The sequence below is a fragment of the Phaenicophaeus curvirostris genome, chromosome 2 (genome assembly GCF_032191515.1).
Source record: "Phaenicophaeus curvirostris isolate KB17595 chromosome 2, BPBGC_Pcur_1.0, whole genome shotgun sequence".
NCBI lineage: Eukaryota > Metazoa > Chordata > Aves > Cuculiformes > Cuculidae > Phaenicophaeus > Phaenicophaeus curvirostris.
Genome location: NC_091393.1, coordinates 125289860 through 125312185, shown reverse-complemented (window position 1 = coordinate 125312185; position 22326 = coordinate 125289860). Strand labels below are relative to the sequence as shown.

General features: G+C 44.6%; 1 protein-coding gene across 7 annotated transcripts in view; it reads left to right on the top strand.

The window, feature by feature from the left end:
• Positions 1 to 22326, top strand: part of RUNX2 (RUNX family transcription factor 2) — a 219282-nt gene that overhangs the window by 113788 nt on the left and 83168 nt on the right. For 4 of the 7 annotated variants that reach the window (XM_069850798.1, XM_069850796.1, XM_069850799.1 and 1 more), the window contains 2 exons: positions 6044 to 6217; positions 16426 to 16587. In XM_069850798.1, the coding sequence (XP_069706899.1) occupies positions 6044 to 6217; positions 16426 to 16587 (336 nt within the window). The remainder of the gene's footprint in view (positions 1 to 6043; positions 6218 to 16425; positions 16588 to 22326) is intronic. The other 3 variants (XM_069850801.1, XM_069850802.1, XM_069850803.1) reach the window with 1 other exon arrangement.

The following is a 22326-nucleotide window of genomic DNA, read 5'->3' as shown; positions in this document are numbered from 1 at the left end:
TTATGGCTCTCTTATTTTTACCTCCAGTGCGTAGATTGACACTACTTTGGAGTGACATCTTGCTGCAATGTTGTATTGTTTGAAATTTGTAATAGAACAATGAATAGTTTTGCTTCACGCTGAATGCTCAGCATTATCCAGTCCCTGCACAACCACTGTTAACAAGCCTTAGGCTCAGGTCTCAACTCCTTTACCGTGGCATAAATGTGGCTCCCTTGATTTCAGCTTTACCAGCCTGCAGCTGAATTCACAGCCAAGTCCATATCGGTATCTCCCAGTTTATATCTGATCCATAGGACCAAATGGGATGAAATGCAGGAAGGTGTCCAAAGAGAATTTAAGGAGAATTTGTGATGAAACTCAGAAGATGTCACTTATCTTGTTGTGGTGCGAAATTGTCTTCTACAGTGTTGCTAGCGTGGTAGTGTTAAAAGACATAATCGAAGTGCTTCTCTCAAAGACGTGTAATGTTAGTAGGAAGAAATGTGCCCATTCTTTACCTTTCTAAAGCACTTCACCTTTGGAGAATGATAGGAATATTCAGAACTTGGGTTCTTAGTTTCTGTTGTGCTTGTCTTGAAGTCAGGGAAATCCTAGGCTGTATAGGCTATAAATTCATAGCTTGTAAACTAGGCAATTCTTCTTTCTGCCGCTCCTTAGCCTGAAGGACAATCCCTTTTCCATTAAAATCTGCTTCTTTTTCAATCTCAGCACTGAACCCAGGGCCATAGAAAGCCTTGGTTTCTGGCTCTGGCATTCAAAGGGTTTTTATTTTGTTTTCCCTTGCCAGCTGTAGTCAATCCATGAGTGACTCTCCAAACTTCACCAGCACACTCATGACATACAGCAAACACCAGCCGTGATGGTATTTCATGTCGGGTTATCACCTTCCATTCTGCTTGGGTTGCCCCAGCAAATGTACCCCGAGCAGGTGGGAGCCCAGGTTCTTGCTTTCATGAACTTTCTGCCTTCCCTTGGCTCTTTTACAGAGACACCTGACTCCCACGATACTTGTTGTTATGGCAAAAGCCAAATGATAGAACTGGGCGATGACTGAAAATAGCTCACCCACTTCAGAGTGATAAAAGCATCTGTTGAAAATCTGGTAACCAGATCTCCTTGGTACCAGAAAAAACACACACACAAAAAAAACTGGTGGGTGGTGTACACGGTACAAAGAAAGGGAGTCCCTGAGTGTCAGCATCTGGCAAGGCCACGTGTAGCATAATCTGATTAGTTTTCAGTTCCACACCCACAAACCGAAAGATAAAAATGCACACCCCTCCTCCCCAAGGAGGTAAAAATCTTCAAGCATCAACACCACATTTACATTCTGCAAGTCAGCCTCTTCCATGGCCCGATTTACATCTTGACTTCTCCAGCAGAGCGGTGGAAGTTCACTGATGAGAGACGAGCTCACGTCCCCTTCCAGTTACCACATCCAGCCGGCTCAAGATTGCCTGGCTTTGATCTGGAAGACATTCCTTCGTTTTGTTTAAACTAAAATGATTAAGCTGGAGAAGAAGCCTTTTCACATCTTCCGCCACAGCTGGGATGTGATAATTGAACTTTAGCTTCTAGGGGCCATTTAACACGTTCTGAGGCCGTCCTGGACCGGCGAGCTGAAGCAGCAGTGCAGGCATGGTCTGGGTGACCAGTTTCCACTGACTTTATTGCTCTCTCTTAGTACTGTTTTCTAGTTCGGTTCATGTGAAACGTCCAAAAGTGGTACTGGGGAGGGTTAATGACAATGCTTTCTGCCTCTAGAAGCTCACACCCAGGTTGGTGTTTGGCTGCGTAGCAGTGAAAGACCAGAATATTGCTTGTCATTTTGGAGCAAACCGCATATTTCTAATACCTTACACATTTTCTACTGTGGCAACAGACAAACCAGAACAGATTGTGTAGCTTTTGTCTATTAATGTTCAGTTTTTCTCATCTCTTTCCCATTCCCTTGCCTGCAACTTGACCTGTCCCAATGGCTGCTGGATCCCATCCTTATTCAGTTCATCGTGGCACAGCCTCCGTCTTTGCGGCTGCATTTCGTATCCAAGACTGCCTGTGTCCATAACCATTTATCCCTCTCCAAGCCCAATCCATTCCACAAAATCATCTTTGTAACAGAGCAGCTGGCACTAAATGCAGCGTTGCAGGCACTGGAATAGCTATGGTGTTGCTTTATTCTACTCTTTATGTGGCTTTTATATTGCATTTTAATGTACCGACTGCTGCAGCAGATCACAGATTCTCCCCCAGCTATCCACACTTGCTACCCTAATCTTTTTTCCTGATATAAAATTACGCCTCCTGACTGAGACCAAGGAACACAGCTTTTCTTAGCGCAGTCCCCTGGGATCAGGAATTTCTCTGTCAGCGGACACATATATCAATGAGAGATGAAAAGCAGCTTGTGGAATGAGTTTTAAACATGTATCACATATTTCATTGCTGCTGCTTATGTGCTACTCAGAAGGCCTTTTTAGAGTGTTTTTAGCCCATACCTCATGGCTCCTCTGTACTTAATAGGATTTTTTTTTTCTGCACCGGAATCAGAGCACAAGAGTTATTTAAGTTGCTTACACTGCTCTGTGAGAGCCTCCTGAATATGAAGGTTTTGTTGAGTTTCCTGCTAACTTTCAGTGTGAGGCACGTCTGAGCTTTTATCAAAGCACAGTAACCCATAACGTGTGAAGCTGTAATGTAATCTCATCTCGCTGGGACATTGCACTAGGGGAGAGTGGCTCCTTCTGTGGATCTCTTTGTCACAACATGACTCTCTGTTACATCTCTAAATTTTAAATGTCCAGAAGGAGAAGGCAAGTCTGCCTTCGGCCCCTTGCTGGTTTCTGGGGAGCTTGCAGTTCCAGATGCCTGGGGTCTTCCAGATGTGCACAGAGCTCTCGTTCCCTACAGTATTTTTTGGGGGGGGGAGGAGATGGCAACACCCAAACCCATACATCTCTAGGTCATTTCAATTCCACCAGATGTGGGAATCTTTCAATCTTTCTTCTTATTTCTTCCCACTCCCTTTTTTTTTCCCTTTTTTTTTCCTCCCCCCACCCTTTCCCCCACATACACTACAGTGCGCTGCTATCCTGCTCAGTTTTGTCTCTCTGGGATAGACCTAGCTCAGTATAATAATCATACAGAGGATGACAGAATGGTTTGGGATGGAAGGGACCTCAAAGTCCATCCCGTCCCACCCCTGCCATGGGCAGGGACACCTCCCACTGGACCAGGGGCTCCAAGCCCCATCCAACCTGGCCTTGAACACCTCAGGGATGGGGCAGCCACAGCTTCCCTGGGCACCCTGGGCCAGGGCCTCCCCACCCTAGAGTGAAGAATTTCTTCATAATGTCTAATCTAAATCTTCCCCCTTCCAATTAAAGCCATTCCTTATTGTCCTATCACTCCATGCCCTTGTGAAAAGTCCCTCCCCAGCTTTCCTGGAGCCCCTTTCAGTACTGGAACCTGCTCTAAGGTCTCCCTGGAGCCTTCTCTTCTCCAGGCTGAACATCCCCAACTCTCTCAGCCTGTCCTCAGAGCAGAGGGGCTCCAGCCCTTGGATCATCTTTGAGGCTCCCCCTGGACCCGTTCCAACAGTCCCATGTCCTTCTTATGTTGAAGATTCCAGAACTGGACACAGGGCTCCAGGTGGGTCTCCCCAGAGCAGAGCAGAGGCACAGAATCCCCTCCCTCGCCCTGCTGGCCGCGCTGCTTTTGATGATGAAATCATAGCTGGGGGCTGTCGGGCACGGGTTGGTGCAGAAGCGGTGACTTACATAACTAGTATTCATTGAGTTATCTGAAGGCAGTTAAAATAGGTAGTGCACAGGTTTTTTTAGTGATTCTTTAGCAAAAAAAGAAGTTGTACAAACGTAGCATAGCATTTTTCTCTGGAAATTCAAAGCCAAATTCACTCTGGGGATGGATTCATTCCCAGATAAATTCAGCCCCAACGTGTGAGACCAGAGATAAGCTAATTACCTTTGCCTTATTTTGAGCCCTCTTGAACTCGCTGAAATGTTATTACAGAAAAGGAGAGAGGAAGGAGTTGCCTTTAAAAAACAGAGTGGAAAATATGACTGGCAAAGGGAAAAGCAAATTCATAAAAATCTTGGAGGAAAAGAAGGTGGAGAAGGAGAAATCCTAAGAAACTACTGAGTGTGCATGTGTGTGCGTGTGAAAGTAGTTACTTCAAATTTAGCAGCACCCAGCTTGTGTAAGTTGTAATCTAAATAGGTTGAAAAGATAATTGTAACGACTACCAGGTTAGATGTTATCCTGTTAATTAAGCTGCCATCACAGAATTGTTACAAGCCCTTCAAATATCGTTCCCCATTTAAAGTGATTGATACCTCCTGAAGAGACGAGTAGCCACCCATGTCAGAGCTAACATAGAGCAGCACCTTCCCCTTAAGAAGCAAGCTCCCAGCCACCCCATGCTTTTATATTGAGTCATCCTAGGGGAGGAAAATCATACTGCAAAGTTAAGTTTTTGAACTGCTAGAGAAATTTCTCCATCCAGAATATTCTTCTCTCCCAGTCTGAACCTTTCACTCCTCTATCTAGAGCCATGATTCCTTTGAATCTCGTTTGGATTTAGCTGTCTCATAATGACGATGCTTTCCCTGCAGTCACATTTGGGCACCATGGCCCAGTTAGATGTTGTGAACCCGTGTATTTCGGTATTGTGGTGATAGATATCATTAAAGGTAGTCTCACAGTTCCATCTCAGGACTCAGTAGCCTCATTTCTGCTTTTAAAATGAATTAGCCAGTGCCAGAATTGGTTCTCTGGCCCTAAGACCAATGAGAGAATCTAATTGTGTCTGCAAAGCTGAATTCTCATACACTCCAGACAGCTGAGGGACTGTGGATTATCTCAGGCCACTGGGGATCATCTGGAAGGGCTCAAGCCCAGACCCCACCAGGGACCTTTCTTATTTTTAAAGGCATAAAAATACCCTACCCAGTTATTGCTCCTGCCTGTGCCCTTGCACTGCTTGGAGGGATGGAGGCAGATGTGGTTCTAGGTAGCAATCAGGGGGTTTGGGTCCCCGTTTCAGCTCTGCCAGGGCTTTTCCTGTGACCTTGGTCAGTAACTTGGGTTAAGATTCATTCCATTTAATGTTGACTAATGGTGAGGCTGTCTATTTAAACTAGTCATGTGTGCTCCTTCTCTGATCAGAGAAGGAAACGAGAGCAAATTCAGGAGGTGAATCATCCTGTTTTAAGACTGGTGTCAGAGACAAATGAGATGAATTGCCCTCTGGAAGAAGCTATTTCTTTCCATTAACTGTAGAGGAAGTCTACTTTAGAAGAGTTTAGACTGGATGCCTGATTTATGAATGGCTAAAGTTAAGTAAAATTAGTCCCAACCTTAATCTCTATGCAAGTAAAATTAGTCCTAACCTTAATCTCTATGCATGCCTGTTGATAGTATTAACACCTTCTGTGCCTCCCATTCAAATGCACCTTTGGGTGAGAAGCATCCTATAACTAATTTGGAAAGAAATTAAACGTAGGAGCACTGTGACAGTGTTAGAGAAAAAAAAAAAAGAAGGGAAGATTGCATTTTCTTAGCAAAAATCCACAACCAGGCATGGAGTAACTGCCCCACTTGATAACTTGTACTTATATATGAGGCTTGGTTTCAGTAAAATGGGTTTACCCCTTTAACTACTTCATGTAGTTAAAGGGGCAAACTTTCCTACTACTTCGTGTAGTTAAAGCAGCAGAAAAAAACGACAAAAAAAGACCTTGTGTGGGTGTCCTCCTAAGTGCTTGTTTTGATCCAGATTGCTCCATGTTACACGTCTGCATGGGCACAGTTGTGCTTGATAAGGCTTCACCAGCACAACCATGTCCAAAACACAAATCTTCCCACCAACGTCACTGTGTTATTGGGGGTAGCTGAGATACCTATGAGCCCGTTAAATCTTATAACAGGTCCTTAGAGGCCATATTGGGGTCTTTTTGGGGTGTGTTACATTACTAAATCTTGTTATTAACGCTTTTATTTTATGATTTGCTGTTTCCAGGGCACAGACAGAAGCTTGATGACTCTAAACCTAGTTTGTTCTCTGAACGCCTCAGTGATTTAGGGCGCATTCCTCATCCCAGTATGAGAGTAGGGGTCCCGACCCAGAGCCCACGGCCCTCTCTGAACTCTGCACCAAGTCCTTTTAATCCACAAGGACAGAGTCAGATTACAGGTAAGAGACAGAACCGTAGGTTTGGCTTGCACAGGCTATGGTAGCAATTGCTTATGGATATTTGTGTCTTGACTGCAGTAAAAGAGGCTGTTACATAGTGAGAGATGTGTTCCAAGCAAAGCTAGGTGGGAAGTGGATTTTTCTATAGCGCTTGAATGTGAAAATGTCTGTCTTTTTTTTTTTTTTTTAAATGGCTTTTTGCCTTAAGTCTAAAATAGTCGAAAATCATCAGTTTGGGTAAACTGAGTAGGAATCTGGTGAAGTTCTAACTGCTACATTGCTCTGCCTTCTCCTCTGTATGTGCAATAGTACATATTAGCGCATATTAGAATGAACATTTTTATTCAGCCTTTTTATTTTGCACTGGTGTTGAGGGACACGACCAACATTTAATGGTTTTTATATCAGAATAATACTACAATCTTCTGACAGGGTGGCTTTCTTCTCGCACCAGTGCTGATCACGGTTAACAATGAACAAACTGGGTTATAGAGAAATCACCGATGGTTGCTTGGGCAGGTTGTATGCAACATTTATGGTTGTCTGCAAAATTTATGATTGCATGCTGAGAGACAGGTTTCATTGTGCTGAGAGAAATCACAAAGTACCATGTGTCACAGATTGTGAGAGTGGAATAAGTCATTTAACTGTGCCAGAAGTTTGCAAGAAAATTGTGAAGCCTACTAAATATACCAGTTTGGTCATTTTTCTAAATTCATAGCCGATCAAATTTTTCAGAAGGGTTTCCAAACAACCTGTACCTAATTTTAGCCATTTCCATACTCAAAACCTGTGCTGATGCATTTGTGTCTATCTGGGATGTGAAGAGGAGTTGCTCCTGACCAATTCACATGTGAGAGCTGTTGGAGAAGTTCATCTAAGTGCAAGTCCATCCACAAAACCCTTGGCTCAATTTACTAGACCGGTTTAAAACTCGGTCTTGCTGCTATAGTCGCATCTATACCAGGAGACCTTTACCAATGTTGTATACCAACCAGTATTCCTTCACTGGTAAAGCACTCCTAGTGTAGATATAATCTGAGTCAATCTAGGAAGATTTCTGGTTTCATGTTTCAGGTGGTTTTGACATGATACCAGCTGAAACTTAGTGGTTTTAACAAAGTGTTGTGGCTTTCTTTTTTTTTTTTCTTTTTTTTTTTTTGCGTTCAACTGGTTTATTAATTTGCAGTAAGAAAGAGAAGTGAGTGGGTTAATTTGGACTCAAAGCACTCAGAGAATTGAAACAAAAAAAATTGTTCCCATGAGCTGTGGCAAATGTGTCCCAGATCTAGAACCCTAGCTTTAACTACTGCAAAATCTTTATAAGATATTAAATGCGTTGATAGTACCTGCAGAAGAGAAGGCTCTGGGGAGACCTTAAGCAGCCTTCCAGTACCTGAAGGGGCTCCAGAAAAGCTGGGGAGGGGCTTTTTCCAAGGTCATGGAGTGACAAGAGGAGGGGGAATGGCTTTAAATTGGAAGGGGAAGATTTAGATGATACATTGGGAAGAAATTCTTCATGCTGAGGGTGGGGAGGCCCTGGCCCAGGTTGCCCAGGGAAGCTGTGGCTGCCCCATCCCTGGAGAGGTTCAAGGCCAGGTTGGATGGGGCTTGGAGCCCCTGATCCAGTGGGAGGTGTCCCTGCCCATGGCAGGGGGTGGCACTGAATGGGCTTTGAGGTCCCTTCCAACCCAAACCATTCTATGATTCTATGATTCTATCCATGTTACACAGACCCTGGGACCCACCAGCTTCCCAGAGCAGGTGTTTGACTGAGCTTAGTATTTTATTCATTGGACACATGAAGTCAGGGCCCTCGTGCATATCATTTTCTGGGTAAGAACTGCTGAACTAAAACCCAGTATTTTTTCTAACCTACTGTCTTCTCTGTGGTGGTGTTTGGGAACATAGTTCCTGAGAAAGCAGAGGGAAATCCAGGGCTATAATCAGTCTTTTTTCATTCTTCTTTGTGCTTCCAAAGTTTACCTATTGTGCAACACTATATATAGGAATGAAGGAGGGTGAAATTCTTCCTGACCCCGTCTGGTGATGAGCTTATGCCCTGAAGCACAAAAACTGAGATCCCCTTGTAATTTTCTTCCTAGCTAAGTGTAACCTCATATGCTGCTCTCATTCACATAAATGCCTCCTGTAGAAAATATTCTGCTGGGTTTGATTAATAAAGTATTTCTCTGCCTCGTTATAAATCAACAGCAGCGTTTACAGACCTGGGAGGTGAAAACTTCAGATGAGCTTTAAATAAGCCTGACTGGAAACAAAGCTGTGTGGCATTTACTGTCTTCTGTGCAAATTTAGGAGTCAGCAGTTCATAGTTCCAGTTGAGACTTCATCAGGAGAAGGGAGGATGTGATGCTGGTGGGGCAGAGGGAGGTGAGCCGGATTGAGAAGGCAGGCTGACTTTCCCATTTATTGTGGATTATGTGCTTTTCTTGCCAGATAAGCTTGCAGTCATGAGATACTTCAGAATCCCAAATTGCTCTAATTTCCCTCAAAACAGTGAGGACTTGGCTACTTATTAAAGTTTGTACTCAGTAAGGGGCTTTACAGTTGTCCGATACTGTATTTGCCATGTTCTCCAACCTTGTCTCCTTCTGTTTAATGCTCCCGCAGTTAGTGTGAGCACGTTCCATCGATGTGAGCTCTCTGAGTTGTGCTGGCTTCCCTGCAAGGCTTTTTGATGCTCTTCAAGATGTTGATTGTAATCTGTAAAGCTCTATGTGTGTTGACGTTCCACCAAAAGTACTGGGATGCTCTTTGCAGACAGCCCCCTGTGTTCTTCTGGGATGAATGGGTGCTCATTACCACACAAACTGTGCCAGCGAGAGACAAAGTTGATGCTGCAGACGAGGTGCCTCTTTGATCGGGTGTTAGGAGACCATGGGAAATTGCTTTACACCTCGTGTTTGGCGTGGCAGTAGGGAGTGAGCCGTTCGGGCTGCCCGTCTCCACCAGTTTCCTTGTTGTGGTGCGATATTCAGTGGGAGTTACCCATCTGGTCACTGGGCTGCTGTGGCATGGGGACATATTAAAAGGAAAATCAACCCTTGTTCGAAACTAAGGAGTATTTAATGACCTTTATTGGAATTAACCAAGAATTCCTTTTGAAATACCTTTGCTTTTTAATCCTTTTACCTACTTTGATAGGAACGGTTGGACTGGATGATCCGGTGGGTCTCTTCCAACCTGGTTATTCTGTGATTCTGTGATTCTGTAATTTAGGGAAAATAATTAGTTCCTAATAACTTTAACAGTAAATACTGGTTTTCTATGACAAAATCCTTATTATTGCTAGTAAGCACATAAACTATTTATATTTTGTTACTCTTGAGGTCTTTCATAGCTATTGCATGATTGAACAGAAATAGTATTTAAAGCCCGTCTGGTCCACACCTGAGTCCGAAAGAACTCAGCACTTTGGGTTCACCCTTATTTCTTTTCTCTGTCTGGGTTGTGTTTATTTTCCTAGAATCTCAGAGCACAGGTTTTCCAAATGACGGCGCAGTCCTAAAGCCGCGGCAGGGCCGGGCTGTGGCAGCACGAGGCACAGAGTTGCCCTTATTCAACATGGCATTTTAACTAGAATTCTGCGAAGGCAACATGGAAGGGTCATTAAAAAACAAATCGTCCAATAAGCAGAGGCCTTTGCTGAGGCAACGCAGATTCAATTTGAACCCCGCTTGCTGCCCGTAAATCAGGAATCCTGTCTGTTCACATTTGGATACTGGTATATTTGCTTTTTTTATGTTTTTGCCCTCTCCCTAACGGCGCTCGCACAATTTTCTCCCATATCCGATTACGTTCCCGACCAGGCACAGAGCTGCTGCAGCAGTGGTTCAGTACGAGATGAGGAAAGCTGTTGTTTTTCTAAAATGCAACCGGTGAGGATTAGCTTCTGCCAGCTGGGAAAAGCCATGGGGGTAATGGCAGGAGTGTGGTCAGCGTGAGGATCTTGGCAGCTGGGCTGTGGGGGCTGCAGAGTGGGCGTTAAGTGAGGTTTCATGCTCCATCACCACCGTGGCTCCGTCTGATCTATAGGCAACCTGTGACATCCAGCACTGAAATAACAGCACTCAAAAGCAGGTCCCATGAAATCTTTTTTCCCTTTCCTTTTCATGTCTTCCCCCCCACCATGGACTTCAGCAATGTTTTGGGTTGGTTTCTCCTCATTTTTAGTGTGGGAGGAAGCAGATTTAAAGATTTAAGAGCTGGCTTACCTGGAAGTTAGTGGGGGGATCCATCTCCTCTGGAAGGCAAGGGCTGGTTTCAGGGGCAGCCTGCACTGGGTCTGCAGGGAGGACCATGGGCAGAAAGCACCTTCAACTCTCAGGTGGAGGATAAGAACGGCACCAGCTGGTTCCTCCTTAATTCCCCTATTCAGGACTTGCAGGCAGTGGGCTGGATGCTGCCCTTTTGGAGAAGCAGGGAGAAGTCAGAAAGCTGTGCTCATCACAGGGTTATCCTGAGCTCTGGGTGTGAAGCTCTGCAGCATCTGCCTCAAAGACCGGTCTCTTGTTTTCCAAGACCATCAGCTGCAGGACAGGTTTGGAACAGAAACTGTTATTAACCTGGCACTATGCAATTGCCCTGCCAGGGGCTGGCTGTGTTTTACCTGGAGTTCTTCAGCGCTCTGAAGAACTCACCAGTTTGTAGTTGCCACACATCAGGCAAAGTACATGGTTGCCTGGAACAGACAGTTTAATAGTCCAAGTAATAGGCTTATAGAGCGAGTTATGCCTTCAACCCTCTGTGATGTGGAGTAAAAGCTGCAGGACTCAGCAGATGAAGTGGTGGTGTTGGGATTTCTGCTGCTGCGAACGCAAGGATGGCTGCAGTCTGCTGTGTTTTATACAAATTGATTGCATCCTTCAGGCAGCTGGCGAGTTGCCATTGTCAACCTCCGTTTGGTAAAGCTTCTGTCCTTCCTATTAAAGTATTCTTTTAACTTCCCCCATCCCCCCAACCCCCCTTTTTCAAATTAGTTGCCCTGCTGGCATGACTTGTTCAGGTTTTTTTTTTCCTTTTTACAAATGTGACCCTTGGGGGGTCGGAGGAGAAATGGTTTTAGAAGTTCTTGAGGCCAAAATCTGGTCTCAATTATGCTTGTGTCCATTGGGGTGTAACTCCATTGGGTTTGACTTCATAGATGGAACTGAGCAATCTAAATCAAGCCCTGGGCTTGAAAATAGGAAGTAGTCAAAGAAGAGAAGGAGCTTGCGTTTTGGATGTTGTTTTGCTGGGGTGGGGTGGTGCTACAACAATAGTTGGGTTACTCATGCAGAAAATCATCTTGGCTTGGTTAAGATCAGAAGTGAGGATGTTGTTTTCTTTAAGTGTTTACCAAAGATAGCTCCAGACAGCTCGTTGTTTGGTACCAGCAGTAGCACTAAGACCAGCAGCAGCAGCCGGTGCTAAGGCTGATGGCTGGATTGAAATAAAAGTGGTTTTGCGAAGCATCAGCACGCATGGGACGTTGGGGTGTTACTGACAGCGCGGCGTGGAGCTGTGAGCCTGTAATCATGCTCTAATCACGTAGCACATCTTGGAAAATGGGAAAAAGATATTTTTTTTTCTATAGCAAATCTGAGCTCTTCATACTGCAGTGCCAAAGCAGTGGAAAACCTTGTTTTTCAGGGGCATTTACAGGTTTTTTCTTCTCTCCATTGGCACTTCAGAAGATTCCCATTGCAGGAATAAAAGTTATATTCCTGGAAAGCCAATGTAATTGGTGGAATTCGGGTGGGTTTTTTTAATTCTTTCTGGTTGTTTTTCAGTTTTATGCAATCAAACTTGGACTGATTTTTAAAACCACTTGTTGTCCATTAAGCATTCATGTCCATTTTCATTGAATCAGACCACAAGGATCAAGTACTGTGTGCATCTCCCGCTGATTATAAATGTGGTGGTAAAACCTAGGCACAAAATAATTTACAATACTCATAATTTCCTGCTTACCAGGCAGGGCAAACAGGATGGAGCTGTTTGTGCATTAGTTTAGACCTTGCCCTGCTGACTTGTTTCAAACGAGCTGTGCCCAGGGATTCTTAGCGTGCACGTGAGATCATAGAATCATGGAATAACCAGGTTGGAAGAGACCCACTGGATCATCGAGTCCAACCATTCCTATCAAGCACTAAACCATGTCCCTCAGCACCTCATCCACCCGTCCCTTAAACCCCTCCAGGGAAGGTGACTCAACCCCCTCCGTGGGCAGCCTGTTCCAGTGCCCAATGACCCTTTCTGTGAAAAATTTTTTCCTAATGTCCAGCCTGAACCTCCCCTGGCGGAGCTTGAGGCCATTCCCTCGTGTCCTGTCCCCTGTCACTTGGGAGAAGAGGCCAGCTCCCTCCTCTCTACAACCTCCCGTTGTAGATGCCCCGTTGTGAACGAATATGCTGAAAGCTGCACTTTTCTTCACACCCACGCAGGCGCAGCAGAAATGTTTACAAAAGGAGGACTGCTCTTAGTAATCACTCCAAAATTTTCGAGTGCAAATGCCAACTCCAAGTGGCCCTATGCCTACTTTGCTGTCATTGAACACTCTGCTAGCCCTGCCCCCTGCTTGCTGGACAGGAAGATGGGGGCCTTTCTGCTGACCTATTCACTGTATTTTTATATTAGTAGTTTCCTTTGTTTTGGAAGGATTCCTTTTGGAAGGTTTCCACATTCACTCTGCATCAGAACTTTAAGGTTTCTCATCTGTTCTGGGCTTTTCGTGACTGGGAAGATGTACTGTGCCTGGAGTGCACATGGTGCTTTGGGTGATGGCACAAAGCCCCTGGCCCACAGGGCTGGAGCAGATGGGGAAGCTGATCTCTGGTGTAGGAGTCCAAGGAAGACCTCTTACAAATCAGCTTGTAGCTTCCTCCGTGCTGGTATGTGCTAAGTAGCCACTTCACCCCTTCCCTGCCTGAGCACCCTCCTAAAGACATTGTTGGGTTTTCCTCAGAAGCATCTGCGTGACTCTGCCCTGGAAGAGCTGTTCTGGCAGCTGGCACCTCCCCATGGTGTTCCCAACATGCTCCTTCCTCCTAAGAGGTTTGGTTTGGTGATGTGGGGCTAGAGGATATGAGCTGTTGGGGCCTCAGTGGCCAAAGTCACTGCTCCACCGGTGTTGCAAGGAAGATCTGGTGGGACCAAAGCCTACCACGTGAGTCCCAGCTGCACATCCACTTTTGAGGACTTGACGGGTCAGCTTTGGACTCTGCCTGGCAACATTTTACTCCAGAGATTGGGCAATGCTGCTGAGCAGTGATGTTTACCCTGCAGGCTAGCAGATCACCTTTGACTTGGCAAGGCAAGAGCTTTTCGCCGCTCTCTCTTCTCGTGTCCATTCAATCCTTGGCCGCTATCAGCCAGCAGAGGCTGATTTTAGGGCATTTACTCAAGGATCTTGGTGAAATTTGTATCTTCACTTTCCAGTTTCCTAACCTGTCAAAGATAACTCTTGAATCCAGTCAGCCCCAAGGCAAAATTCCCCACGCTGCCTCGACCATGCCTTGGTGTGGAAGAATCGCAGTAACCTTCCAGCCTGTGGCATTGTGACCTTCTCATCAGCCACTGAGCTCTGATGCATCATCTGGTGTTTGATTTGGTTGAGGATTTTCCTTTTTATTGTTTCCTGTTCCCTGAGAAGATGGGCTCTCATTTCCCTGGAGCTAAGTCACTTCTACTCTAGTTTCAGGGCAGCTGTGGTTGGCACCTGAATGTTAGGTCTGGAAGCTTCCATCCAAGATAAGCACCCCATTTTGTGAGTGAGGTACTCAAACAGTGCCTGCACCTTAAAGAAATGGCCAACTAAATATGCCATATATCATTACTGTCCTTAAATTTAGGAAGAAATTTCATCAAATGGCTGTTGGACAGGTTATCCAACTCCATCAGGAGATCTGCTTCAGGGCCAGAAGCAGTTAAGTCACAGCACAGCATCTTCACTGACAGTCCATTCTCTTTTTTTCTCTTTCTCTAAAATTCTTTGCATTTTAAAATCTCATGGTATTGGACTCGTGGAGAGCTGCAATTAAATATATATGTATATATAAAAGAAATGTAGGTATGCCACTCTGAGGTATAAATTTAAACTAGGTGTCATAAGAATATGTTATATGCTTTTGGGTAAGGTGATGGTCCATCCAGCCCCATATTCTGGTAGTGCAGCATGAGATATTGCTTTGAAAGACCACATGAGCCTTTGAAAGACCATCTTTTTTTCCATCTGTCCTTCTTGTGTCCATATAAGCATTCACAGTTGTTGATTTAAGGCTGTAAGGTGTAAAACCAAGTCTAGCATGGGTGTTCAAAGTGATGAGGGTGGCAGAGCTGCTCAAGACCTTGTCATGCCACAGGGAGTGCACTGCTATAAGTCGCATGAATCTCCAGAAGGCAGCTCCTTTCCTTAGGAAAAAGCCTATCTTAGACCAAAATCCTGTAAAAACATCCTCTGCCGTGATTTCTTTTCAGCCTTTACCTGCTATATAATTTCCTTCTAGCATTGGAGGTGACCTAAACCCAAAACTTTAAGGGACCCTGTTTTGGATTCGGAAGCACAGATTGAAAAGTTCTTGGAATCTGAAGGGGATTGGATTTGAGATTGTGCTCCTGACACATCATTAATTTTAAGATTGTTTTCCCAGCAAGCCTAGGTTTTTCATTCCCAGTTGAAGATCATTTACCATTGACTGAATGGTGAATTATAGTAGTGGAATGAGGCAGAGAAATATGTCGATATCAGATGTAACAACAAGCAGTCAGTCAGGTTTGAACCTGCGCCAGTCTATACAACCCTAGCCTTGAAATTGTTAAAGAAATTCATTACATATAATGATCAAGTGTCTTTCGGATTTCTGACGAGTTTTTGTTAACCATTTGTATTACTCAGCTCTAATATAAATGGCAAACTCCAGGAAAATCCTCTTAAAACTAAATTGGAAAGTTGGGGTTTTTTTATATGTATCTCTATAGTTGTTTTACTTCAAGGAAGTACCTGCTTTCCAGACATCTCTTCAAACAAATCATGTCTGAACAGAAAAAATAAACATGGAATAGCTGAAACTACAAGGTTTTGTGGTGTGGAAGAGTAAGGAAAGGAGTTGAAAAAGGGAATAAGAATTTAATTCCTTGAAAAGTGCCTTTTTTTATGCGATGTGGCTGTCACGTTGCTGCCTACAAAACATGGTCTTAGCACAGTGCTGCAGTACACCAGGTTCTCCAAATTGAGGGGACCTGATGCATGTAACTGAAAATACGGGGCAGGATTTGGAGGGGTGTGCTACAGTTGCTATGAGTTGGTTTTGTGTTTATTTTGCAGTGCCCAAACCAAACTTTGGGGTTGAAAGTGCTTTGTTTTTATCAATGCAAAGACATAAAAAATAATAATTTATGAGGCATTCAGTGATATCTTTATCACCAGTTACTGACTGAGAGCAAATGGTTTATAAATCCAGACACCAGTGGGTAAAACTAGGTCTCTCTCTCACGCAGTGCAATCCACCAGTGCTTCAGCAAAAAATAAATCGTGTTTACTCTTAAAATCATTTCCTCTGCAGTGAGCGGCAGCAAGTACATCAAAAGGCATCATTAGCTTCCGATAGTTATCCCAAACCATTTGGTTTCACATTGTTGTAATCGAGGTGGCTGTAGGTAATTGGGCCAGCATCCAAATGTGACATTTTTGGACGGATGCTGATAAGATTAATGACATTTTCCTTCTTGGATAGTATTTTCAGCACTGAAAACACTACTGTGTAATGTTTGAACTGGATAACAGCTTGGTGGGTGTGCCAAGTGCTGGCTGTAGAGTCTCCCCACCTCTGAGTCCACTTCTTACGCTCAGAGCCGAGTCTTGGACTTGCTGCCTCCTTGTCTGTCTGACCTTGAGGACTGTCGAGTCCTGGTAGACTTCAATGAGAGACACCAGGAATTTGCAGCACAGCTGCTAGATCTTTTAAAACTCTGCTCACTTCTCCTTTTGTTTCTCCAAAAAATTGTTATGGGAGGGAAGAGCACAGAGCGAGGCATGAAGGGCTTGAGTCTGGAGGAGCAGATCATGTTTGATTACATTCTCACTCCTTACAGCACTGATGTGTGTATGTTCAGTAATCCCACCTCTTTCAGTTAGGCTGTTGATGTCTTAAAATTGTTCTTCCCTTTTAAAAATCTTTTTTTTGTTTGTTTGATTGTTTTTCCTCTAGACCCCAGGCAGGCACAGTCATCCCCGCCGTGGTCCTATGACCAGTCTTACCCATCCTACTTGAGCCAGATGACTTCACCGTCCATTCACTCCACAACTCCCCTGTCCTCCACTCGAGGCACAGGACTTCCAGCCATCACCGATGTGCCCAGACGCCTCTCAGGTAAAGACTGTGTTTTGCCTAAAGCATTTATGCAGATAGGAACAGGACTGGCAGAGGCTGCCCCAGTGGCCTCAGACAAATCCTAACCAGAAGAGCAAAGCTCTGTTGGTGATTACAGGGTTACTGCACGGCGGGTGGGGGTCAAAGTCCCTTTTTGTTCCAAGTGGAAGAGCTGCTGTGTTGCTCTGAGTATGTATCATTTGAACGTCTCTAGGTCCTTTTCAGATCAGACTATTTTTTGTGAACCTCATCCTTATGAGCACATTCTCTTTTTTCCCCCCACAAGAAGGTATTTATTCACATGTTTTGAAGTAATTGCGATATTATCTAGTTTTTGGTGCTTTACTTTTGTGGTGTGTGTGATGTTAGGCATCCTGACAGATAGATGCCTTTATTTCTTCAGTAGTTAGGGCTAAGGTTCATTCTCCTGTGTTTCAATCCAGTAGCTCGAGAAAGCCTGTCTCCTTAGTTAATATGTACTTAAGATGCTTATCAAAAACTAGCTGAGTCACTTTAGGGTAAAGATTGGACAAATTGTGCTTTGAAATGATGCAGGAGAGATGAATTACATTTAGGAACATAGACAAGAGAGAGCAGTGAGGAACTGAGACTTTTTTTTTTATCAAATAAATACACATTTACATACTGTGCAAATAATTTCTAATGGTCTCAGTGATAAAACCGTATGTGAAGTAATCTGATTGCCCCAAAGTAAGGTAGAGCCTGTCATGGTGCAGTCACCTTGAGCATCTTGCCAAAAATGAGGAACCTTAGGGGAGGGAGGCTCAGTATTAAAACTCCAACCTTGAAAGTGTGGAAATATTAGCAGCGTATGCCAAAAAAGCATGTGTAATGTAAAGAAAGTCTTTATGATTCATTAGTGAAAACCAAAGAATCAGCCTTATTACATCTATTTTTGCATGTTTGCAAGATATTATTATAATCTTGGATGCTGTTGCCATACACCTGTTTGACTCGCAGCCAGGTGAATTTCTTGCTGTCGTGTTTTCCTCTTCCACCAAGCTCATAGCGCTGGAAATGTTGATCACTCCACTGAGCTGCATCACTGACAAGCTGAACTTCAGCCAGCAGGCGTGTAGGATTTGATTAGCATAGACTCCTTGATTTCTTTCATCTTGGAGGAGGGAAGCTTTGTTTCTCAAACAAACAGCTGCAAAAGCCTCTGTGGTCCTAGCGCTCTCTGCCTTCTCAGAGATGCCAAATGAACGTCTCCATGTGGGTTGAGGGTTGGAGGACAGTGGAGCAGGTTCCTGTGGGCTCTCCATGAAACGCACTGACTTGGTTTAAAAAGCTTGATTGCCTCGATGCTTAGGAAATGCTTGGTTTGGCCTGAAACAGGTTCGCTTTGAGTCAGAGCCTCCTTATGGTCTGTGTTGTCGAGTGGGTTATTTTTGCAATTGTGCCCCCAGCAATACCTCCAGGAGAGGCTCGGCTGGGACTGCGGCAGCTGTACCGCGTGTGCTTGCCCTGCAGCCCTTGCTTGTCTGTGTGTATTCAGACGTGAGTGCCTGGCATGTGGGCACAGGCAAAATGACTAAAAGACCTGGCTGCGTACACGGTGTGGCCGCAGACTGAACTTTTCTGCTGTGCTCTGAAGTCACTTGCCTTCATGCTTCTTGCTCTTCATCTTTTTGGGGGCTCAACCGACGCCTCCGCAAAGCTCTCACCTTTTCCCAGCATGGGGATCTTGCTTCCAGTGATATTCAAGATTGAAAAAAGGGGACTTTGATCTTCCACAAGTGCCAGAGGTTGTCTGCAGTGTTTGCTGACGTTCAGAAATACAGAGCAGCATTCCAGGGTGGAGGATGAGCTCCGACTCTCAGGCTGCAAGGAGGCACGTTGCAGCCCCGGCTGCAAACCCTGTGGTTGCTCTTAAGGGTTTGTACCTAGCAGTGCCAGAGGGAGGGAAGGCAGGATCCGACCCCTTTTGCGTGTAGAGAGAAAAAGGCAAGTTTTGAGATACCTGTTAAAGCAACCAGTTCACCCCTCACGCATGGAGAAACACAAATCTCCACCCAGTTCGTTGGCACATCTTTTAGAGGAGGATAGAGCTCTGGTAGGGAAAAAATGACCACTAAGAAACACTGAAAATGTTACAAAACTCCAGGCACTTCCAGTGCATGCGGGACAAATTAGAGTTTTACAAGGCCTTGAATAAAACCAAACTTCGCTTCCCAATACAGTGGCAGAAAACTGATTATCAAGGCTGTTAAAAGTATACAAGGTAATTTTAATGAATTCCATATTTACTGCCTGTTGCTTAACATCACACAGGAGGAAAAGTGGGTAAAACTTCCCCCTTAGGCTTTGGATGTCACACCTATAGCCCTTCCTACCTGCCACAACTTCCTATCACCCAGACTTTCCACAGGCCTCCGTGGCTCGGCATTGACCACTATTTAAGTTGTGCTCTCCCAGACGTTCACCATACATTGTCTAAGAAAGCATCAGGTCCTTCAGAAGAGCGGTTCCTGGTTGTATGGTCAGTGGCAGCGCTCAAGAGCTGGTTTTGATGCTACTCCCATGACCAGAAATACATTTGTGGCCAGCACAGTGGTGTCCCTGCCCATCCTGGGTTGGATGCACCTCCCGGTGACGAGGATGCTTGTGTTTCCATCATAGATTAGGCTGAGCATCAGAAGAGGCTTGGGGCTGGTAGCAGGAGGTGATGGGGGGCTGCCACAGCAGTTCTTGCAGTTCCCCATCCCATGGGAGAGGCAAAAAGGGCAGCAGCCTGCAGCCCTGATGAGTTATTTGGGCAGACTGGTGTGATGTGGCTGAACTGTTTGTACCAGTATGTAGACCGATTCCTTTTCACAACTGAAATGTTTGCCTGCATACTGTAAGCGCGTGCAAATGAGTGCCCACAGCGGTCATACTTCAAATGTTCATCTTTCCTTCTCCAGCTGGAGAACGGTGCTGTATTTTCAGTGTCATACAACTAATTAATGTTCTGTCACACGCATTTTAGCAGTATTCAACAGCAATAGCTGAAAAGCAAAACAAAAAAAAAGGTTTATCTGGCCATCACTTGTGCAGTTTTTGAATCAATGATCACTTTGGTGTTCATATAAAGAATAAATAAAAAGTAAGCTCATGAGGCCATGCAACAACTTACCATTTTGCACCAACTCAGGCATAAAAGGAACAGGATTCCCCTGTTTTATTAAAATAGCTGTCTTCTCAGACTTCCCCAGAAGACAGTGAAAGTTGGTGGCCTGGCATATTAATATTCTTAATTAAATAATATTGTACTGGAAACCATGGGAATATATGAACATTGTCATTTTAGAGAGAGTTTTGCCTGAGGGACGTAGTCTTATTGCATGATTCATAGTGAATGCGCTCAGTCTTTGTGTCCTATGCATAACCAAAGTGCATGTGGGATGGGGAGCATGAGTGTCTATTATGTAATTAATGTATATGATTCATATAAATACACATCACAGTCATTTTACATAAACTTTGGGGCTGATCCAGTCCTCAGCGCATTCAAGGTTGAGAGCAGGGAGTACAGGTTGGGTTGTTCTGCTCCGCAGCAGGTGAAAGACGTTTGGGTATAGATGTCCCCCGGGTAGACATTCCAGTCTGAGACTGTCTCCCTCAGCTCCCTTTTGACTCGGTGAGGACAAACTGGCATTTGCAGACCTTGACCAGTCTGGAGATGAGCTGTACTGGTCCCTAGCAGTGCCTGGGAAAAGCTTGTTTGTCTCCATGGGCTCTAAAGTGAGCCTAGAGGAGTAGTTCAGGTACAGGCACATCTGCCTTTGGTGAGGTGATTTAACTGTCCCATAAACACATCCATATCCCAGCACTGTTACTCTCCAGTCCTGGTTGAACCCTACTGTGGTCTGCCTCACCCTGACTTCCACCCGCTCGGTGATTGCAGGCTTTGAACTTGCATCTGGTTTTGTTGAGAAACTGAGATGGGAGGTGGGGAGACTTCTCCTCCCCTGCACTTTTCCTGAACCTCCTCACCCTTCTGCTTAAACACTCGTGTCTTGCTTTTGCTTTGTGCTTGACCTTTGAGAGAAACTTGTGGGATCAAGGTCTGAAGGTGTTGGGGGACCTGCCCTGCAATGTAATGTGAACACGTTCAGTGCTGGCTGGGGAAGAGCCCGTCCTACACTACTCTGACAAATGCCCAAAGGACAAAGAAGAAATTAAAACAGAAGCTAAATAGCAGGACAAATCACCAAAGCCACCTTTTCCAGCCTCGTGCTCTTTGCAGATAGTTGTCAGTTGGGGATGTTCTTGTGTCCCACGTGCTGCAGTTCCTACAGGTCGCAGGGTGGATTTTACTGTCTTTGTATTTACTGTGTCACTGAACAGGGACACGCTGAGACAGACGACGGACACGCTGGGACAGATGAAGGATATGCTGAGATAGATGAGGGACGTGCTGGGCCACAACTAAACTGAACTAAAATGGACAGAAGGGAATATCTTTACCAATAAATTACACAGTGGTGGAGCCTGGGCTGTTAAACCACCAGTACTGTCGAATTGTCAGCGAGGTTGGTTTTGAACAGGGTTGGCCAGCACGCTCCCAAGCAGGTCCCAGCCGTGACTTGGAAATCAGTAGAGTCCCAAACCCGTTCTCGTGGGCAACTTGGAGGCAGCCACCTTGTTGTGGAGTCTAAAAGGATTTAATATCGTAGCTGTGGCCAGACCATCCTGGTTGGATCTAAAGCCAGACACTGGGCTGTTTGCTAGTTCAAGTATAGCCAACATTTCCTATTAATTTGTCTCACTTTTTTATCACCACATCATTTTGGACCATCCTGGACCTTCCTCGTATATTGAATTTAAGAAATGTTCTTGGTCTGCCAGCTCACTGAGGGCTGGCAAGTATAAATGCAACTGTGCGAATGCCAGCCGTGCCCTAATCAGTGACAATACTGTTCTTTTACACAATTCAATTTTCATTCTTGTAAGCCTGCAAGTCTTAAAATAAAAGAACACGTATAATGGAAGCAGCTCCAGCTGAACCACTGAATTTAGTGTTCGTATGTTAATAAGAAAGTGGCTCACTGCAATGAGTTTTTTCTTGAGATATGTTTTTTCTTGAGCTAGTACCCTGGTTGTCATCTTGGGTTCCTGACCCAGAATGGGAATTACATTAAATTTTGCTTAATGTCATGTATGTGCATTGTCTTTATAAGGATTTTCCCATTAGAGGGGGATTTGGTCTTTAAAAAATATTAACTTTAAGAAAGAAAACTTGTTGATCATCTTCTAAGGAGCTCAGAAAACTTCAAACCCGTGAAGTAAACCGCTTGGTCACGTGAAGTAGCTATTCTTGCATCCCTTAATTCTTAGGAGCTTTGTTAAATGTTGTGGGAAATAAGCACATTTCAGGACGGGGCCCTTAATAAGAGAAGGCTTTAGTGCTGTCTCCAAAATACAATTCTTTTCCTCTTTTCATGCTCTGGGAAGCAGAGAAACGGTTAATACTGGCTATTGCCAGCACTGGCCTTGGTGTTAGCAGCTCCTGAAATGAATGAGCAGTTCACGCTTCAGCAATATTGTCTCAGGCTCTTGGCAAACCCAAGAAGCCGGCTCTGTTTCTGGTACGCTCGCTACGCTGTGATGTTTTTCTTGGTGACTATAACAATTTTCACTCTGTCTTCTTTTTTTTTTTTCCAAAGGGAAGCTGAAAGGCTCAAGGTTGTCTCTGTCTCCATTTCTCCTAGCTAATTTCAATGCTTTCCCTGC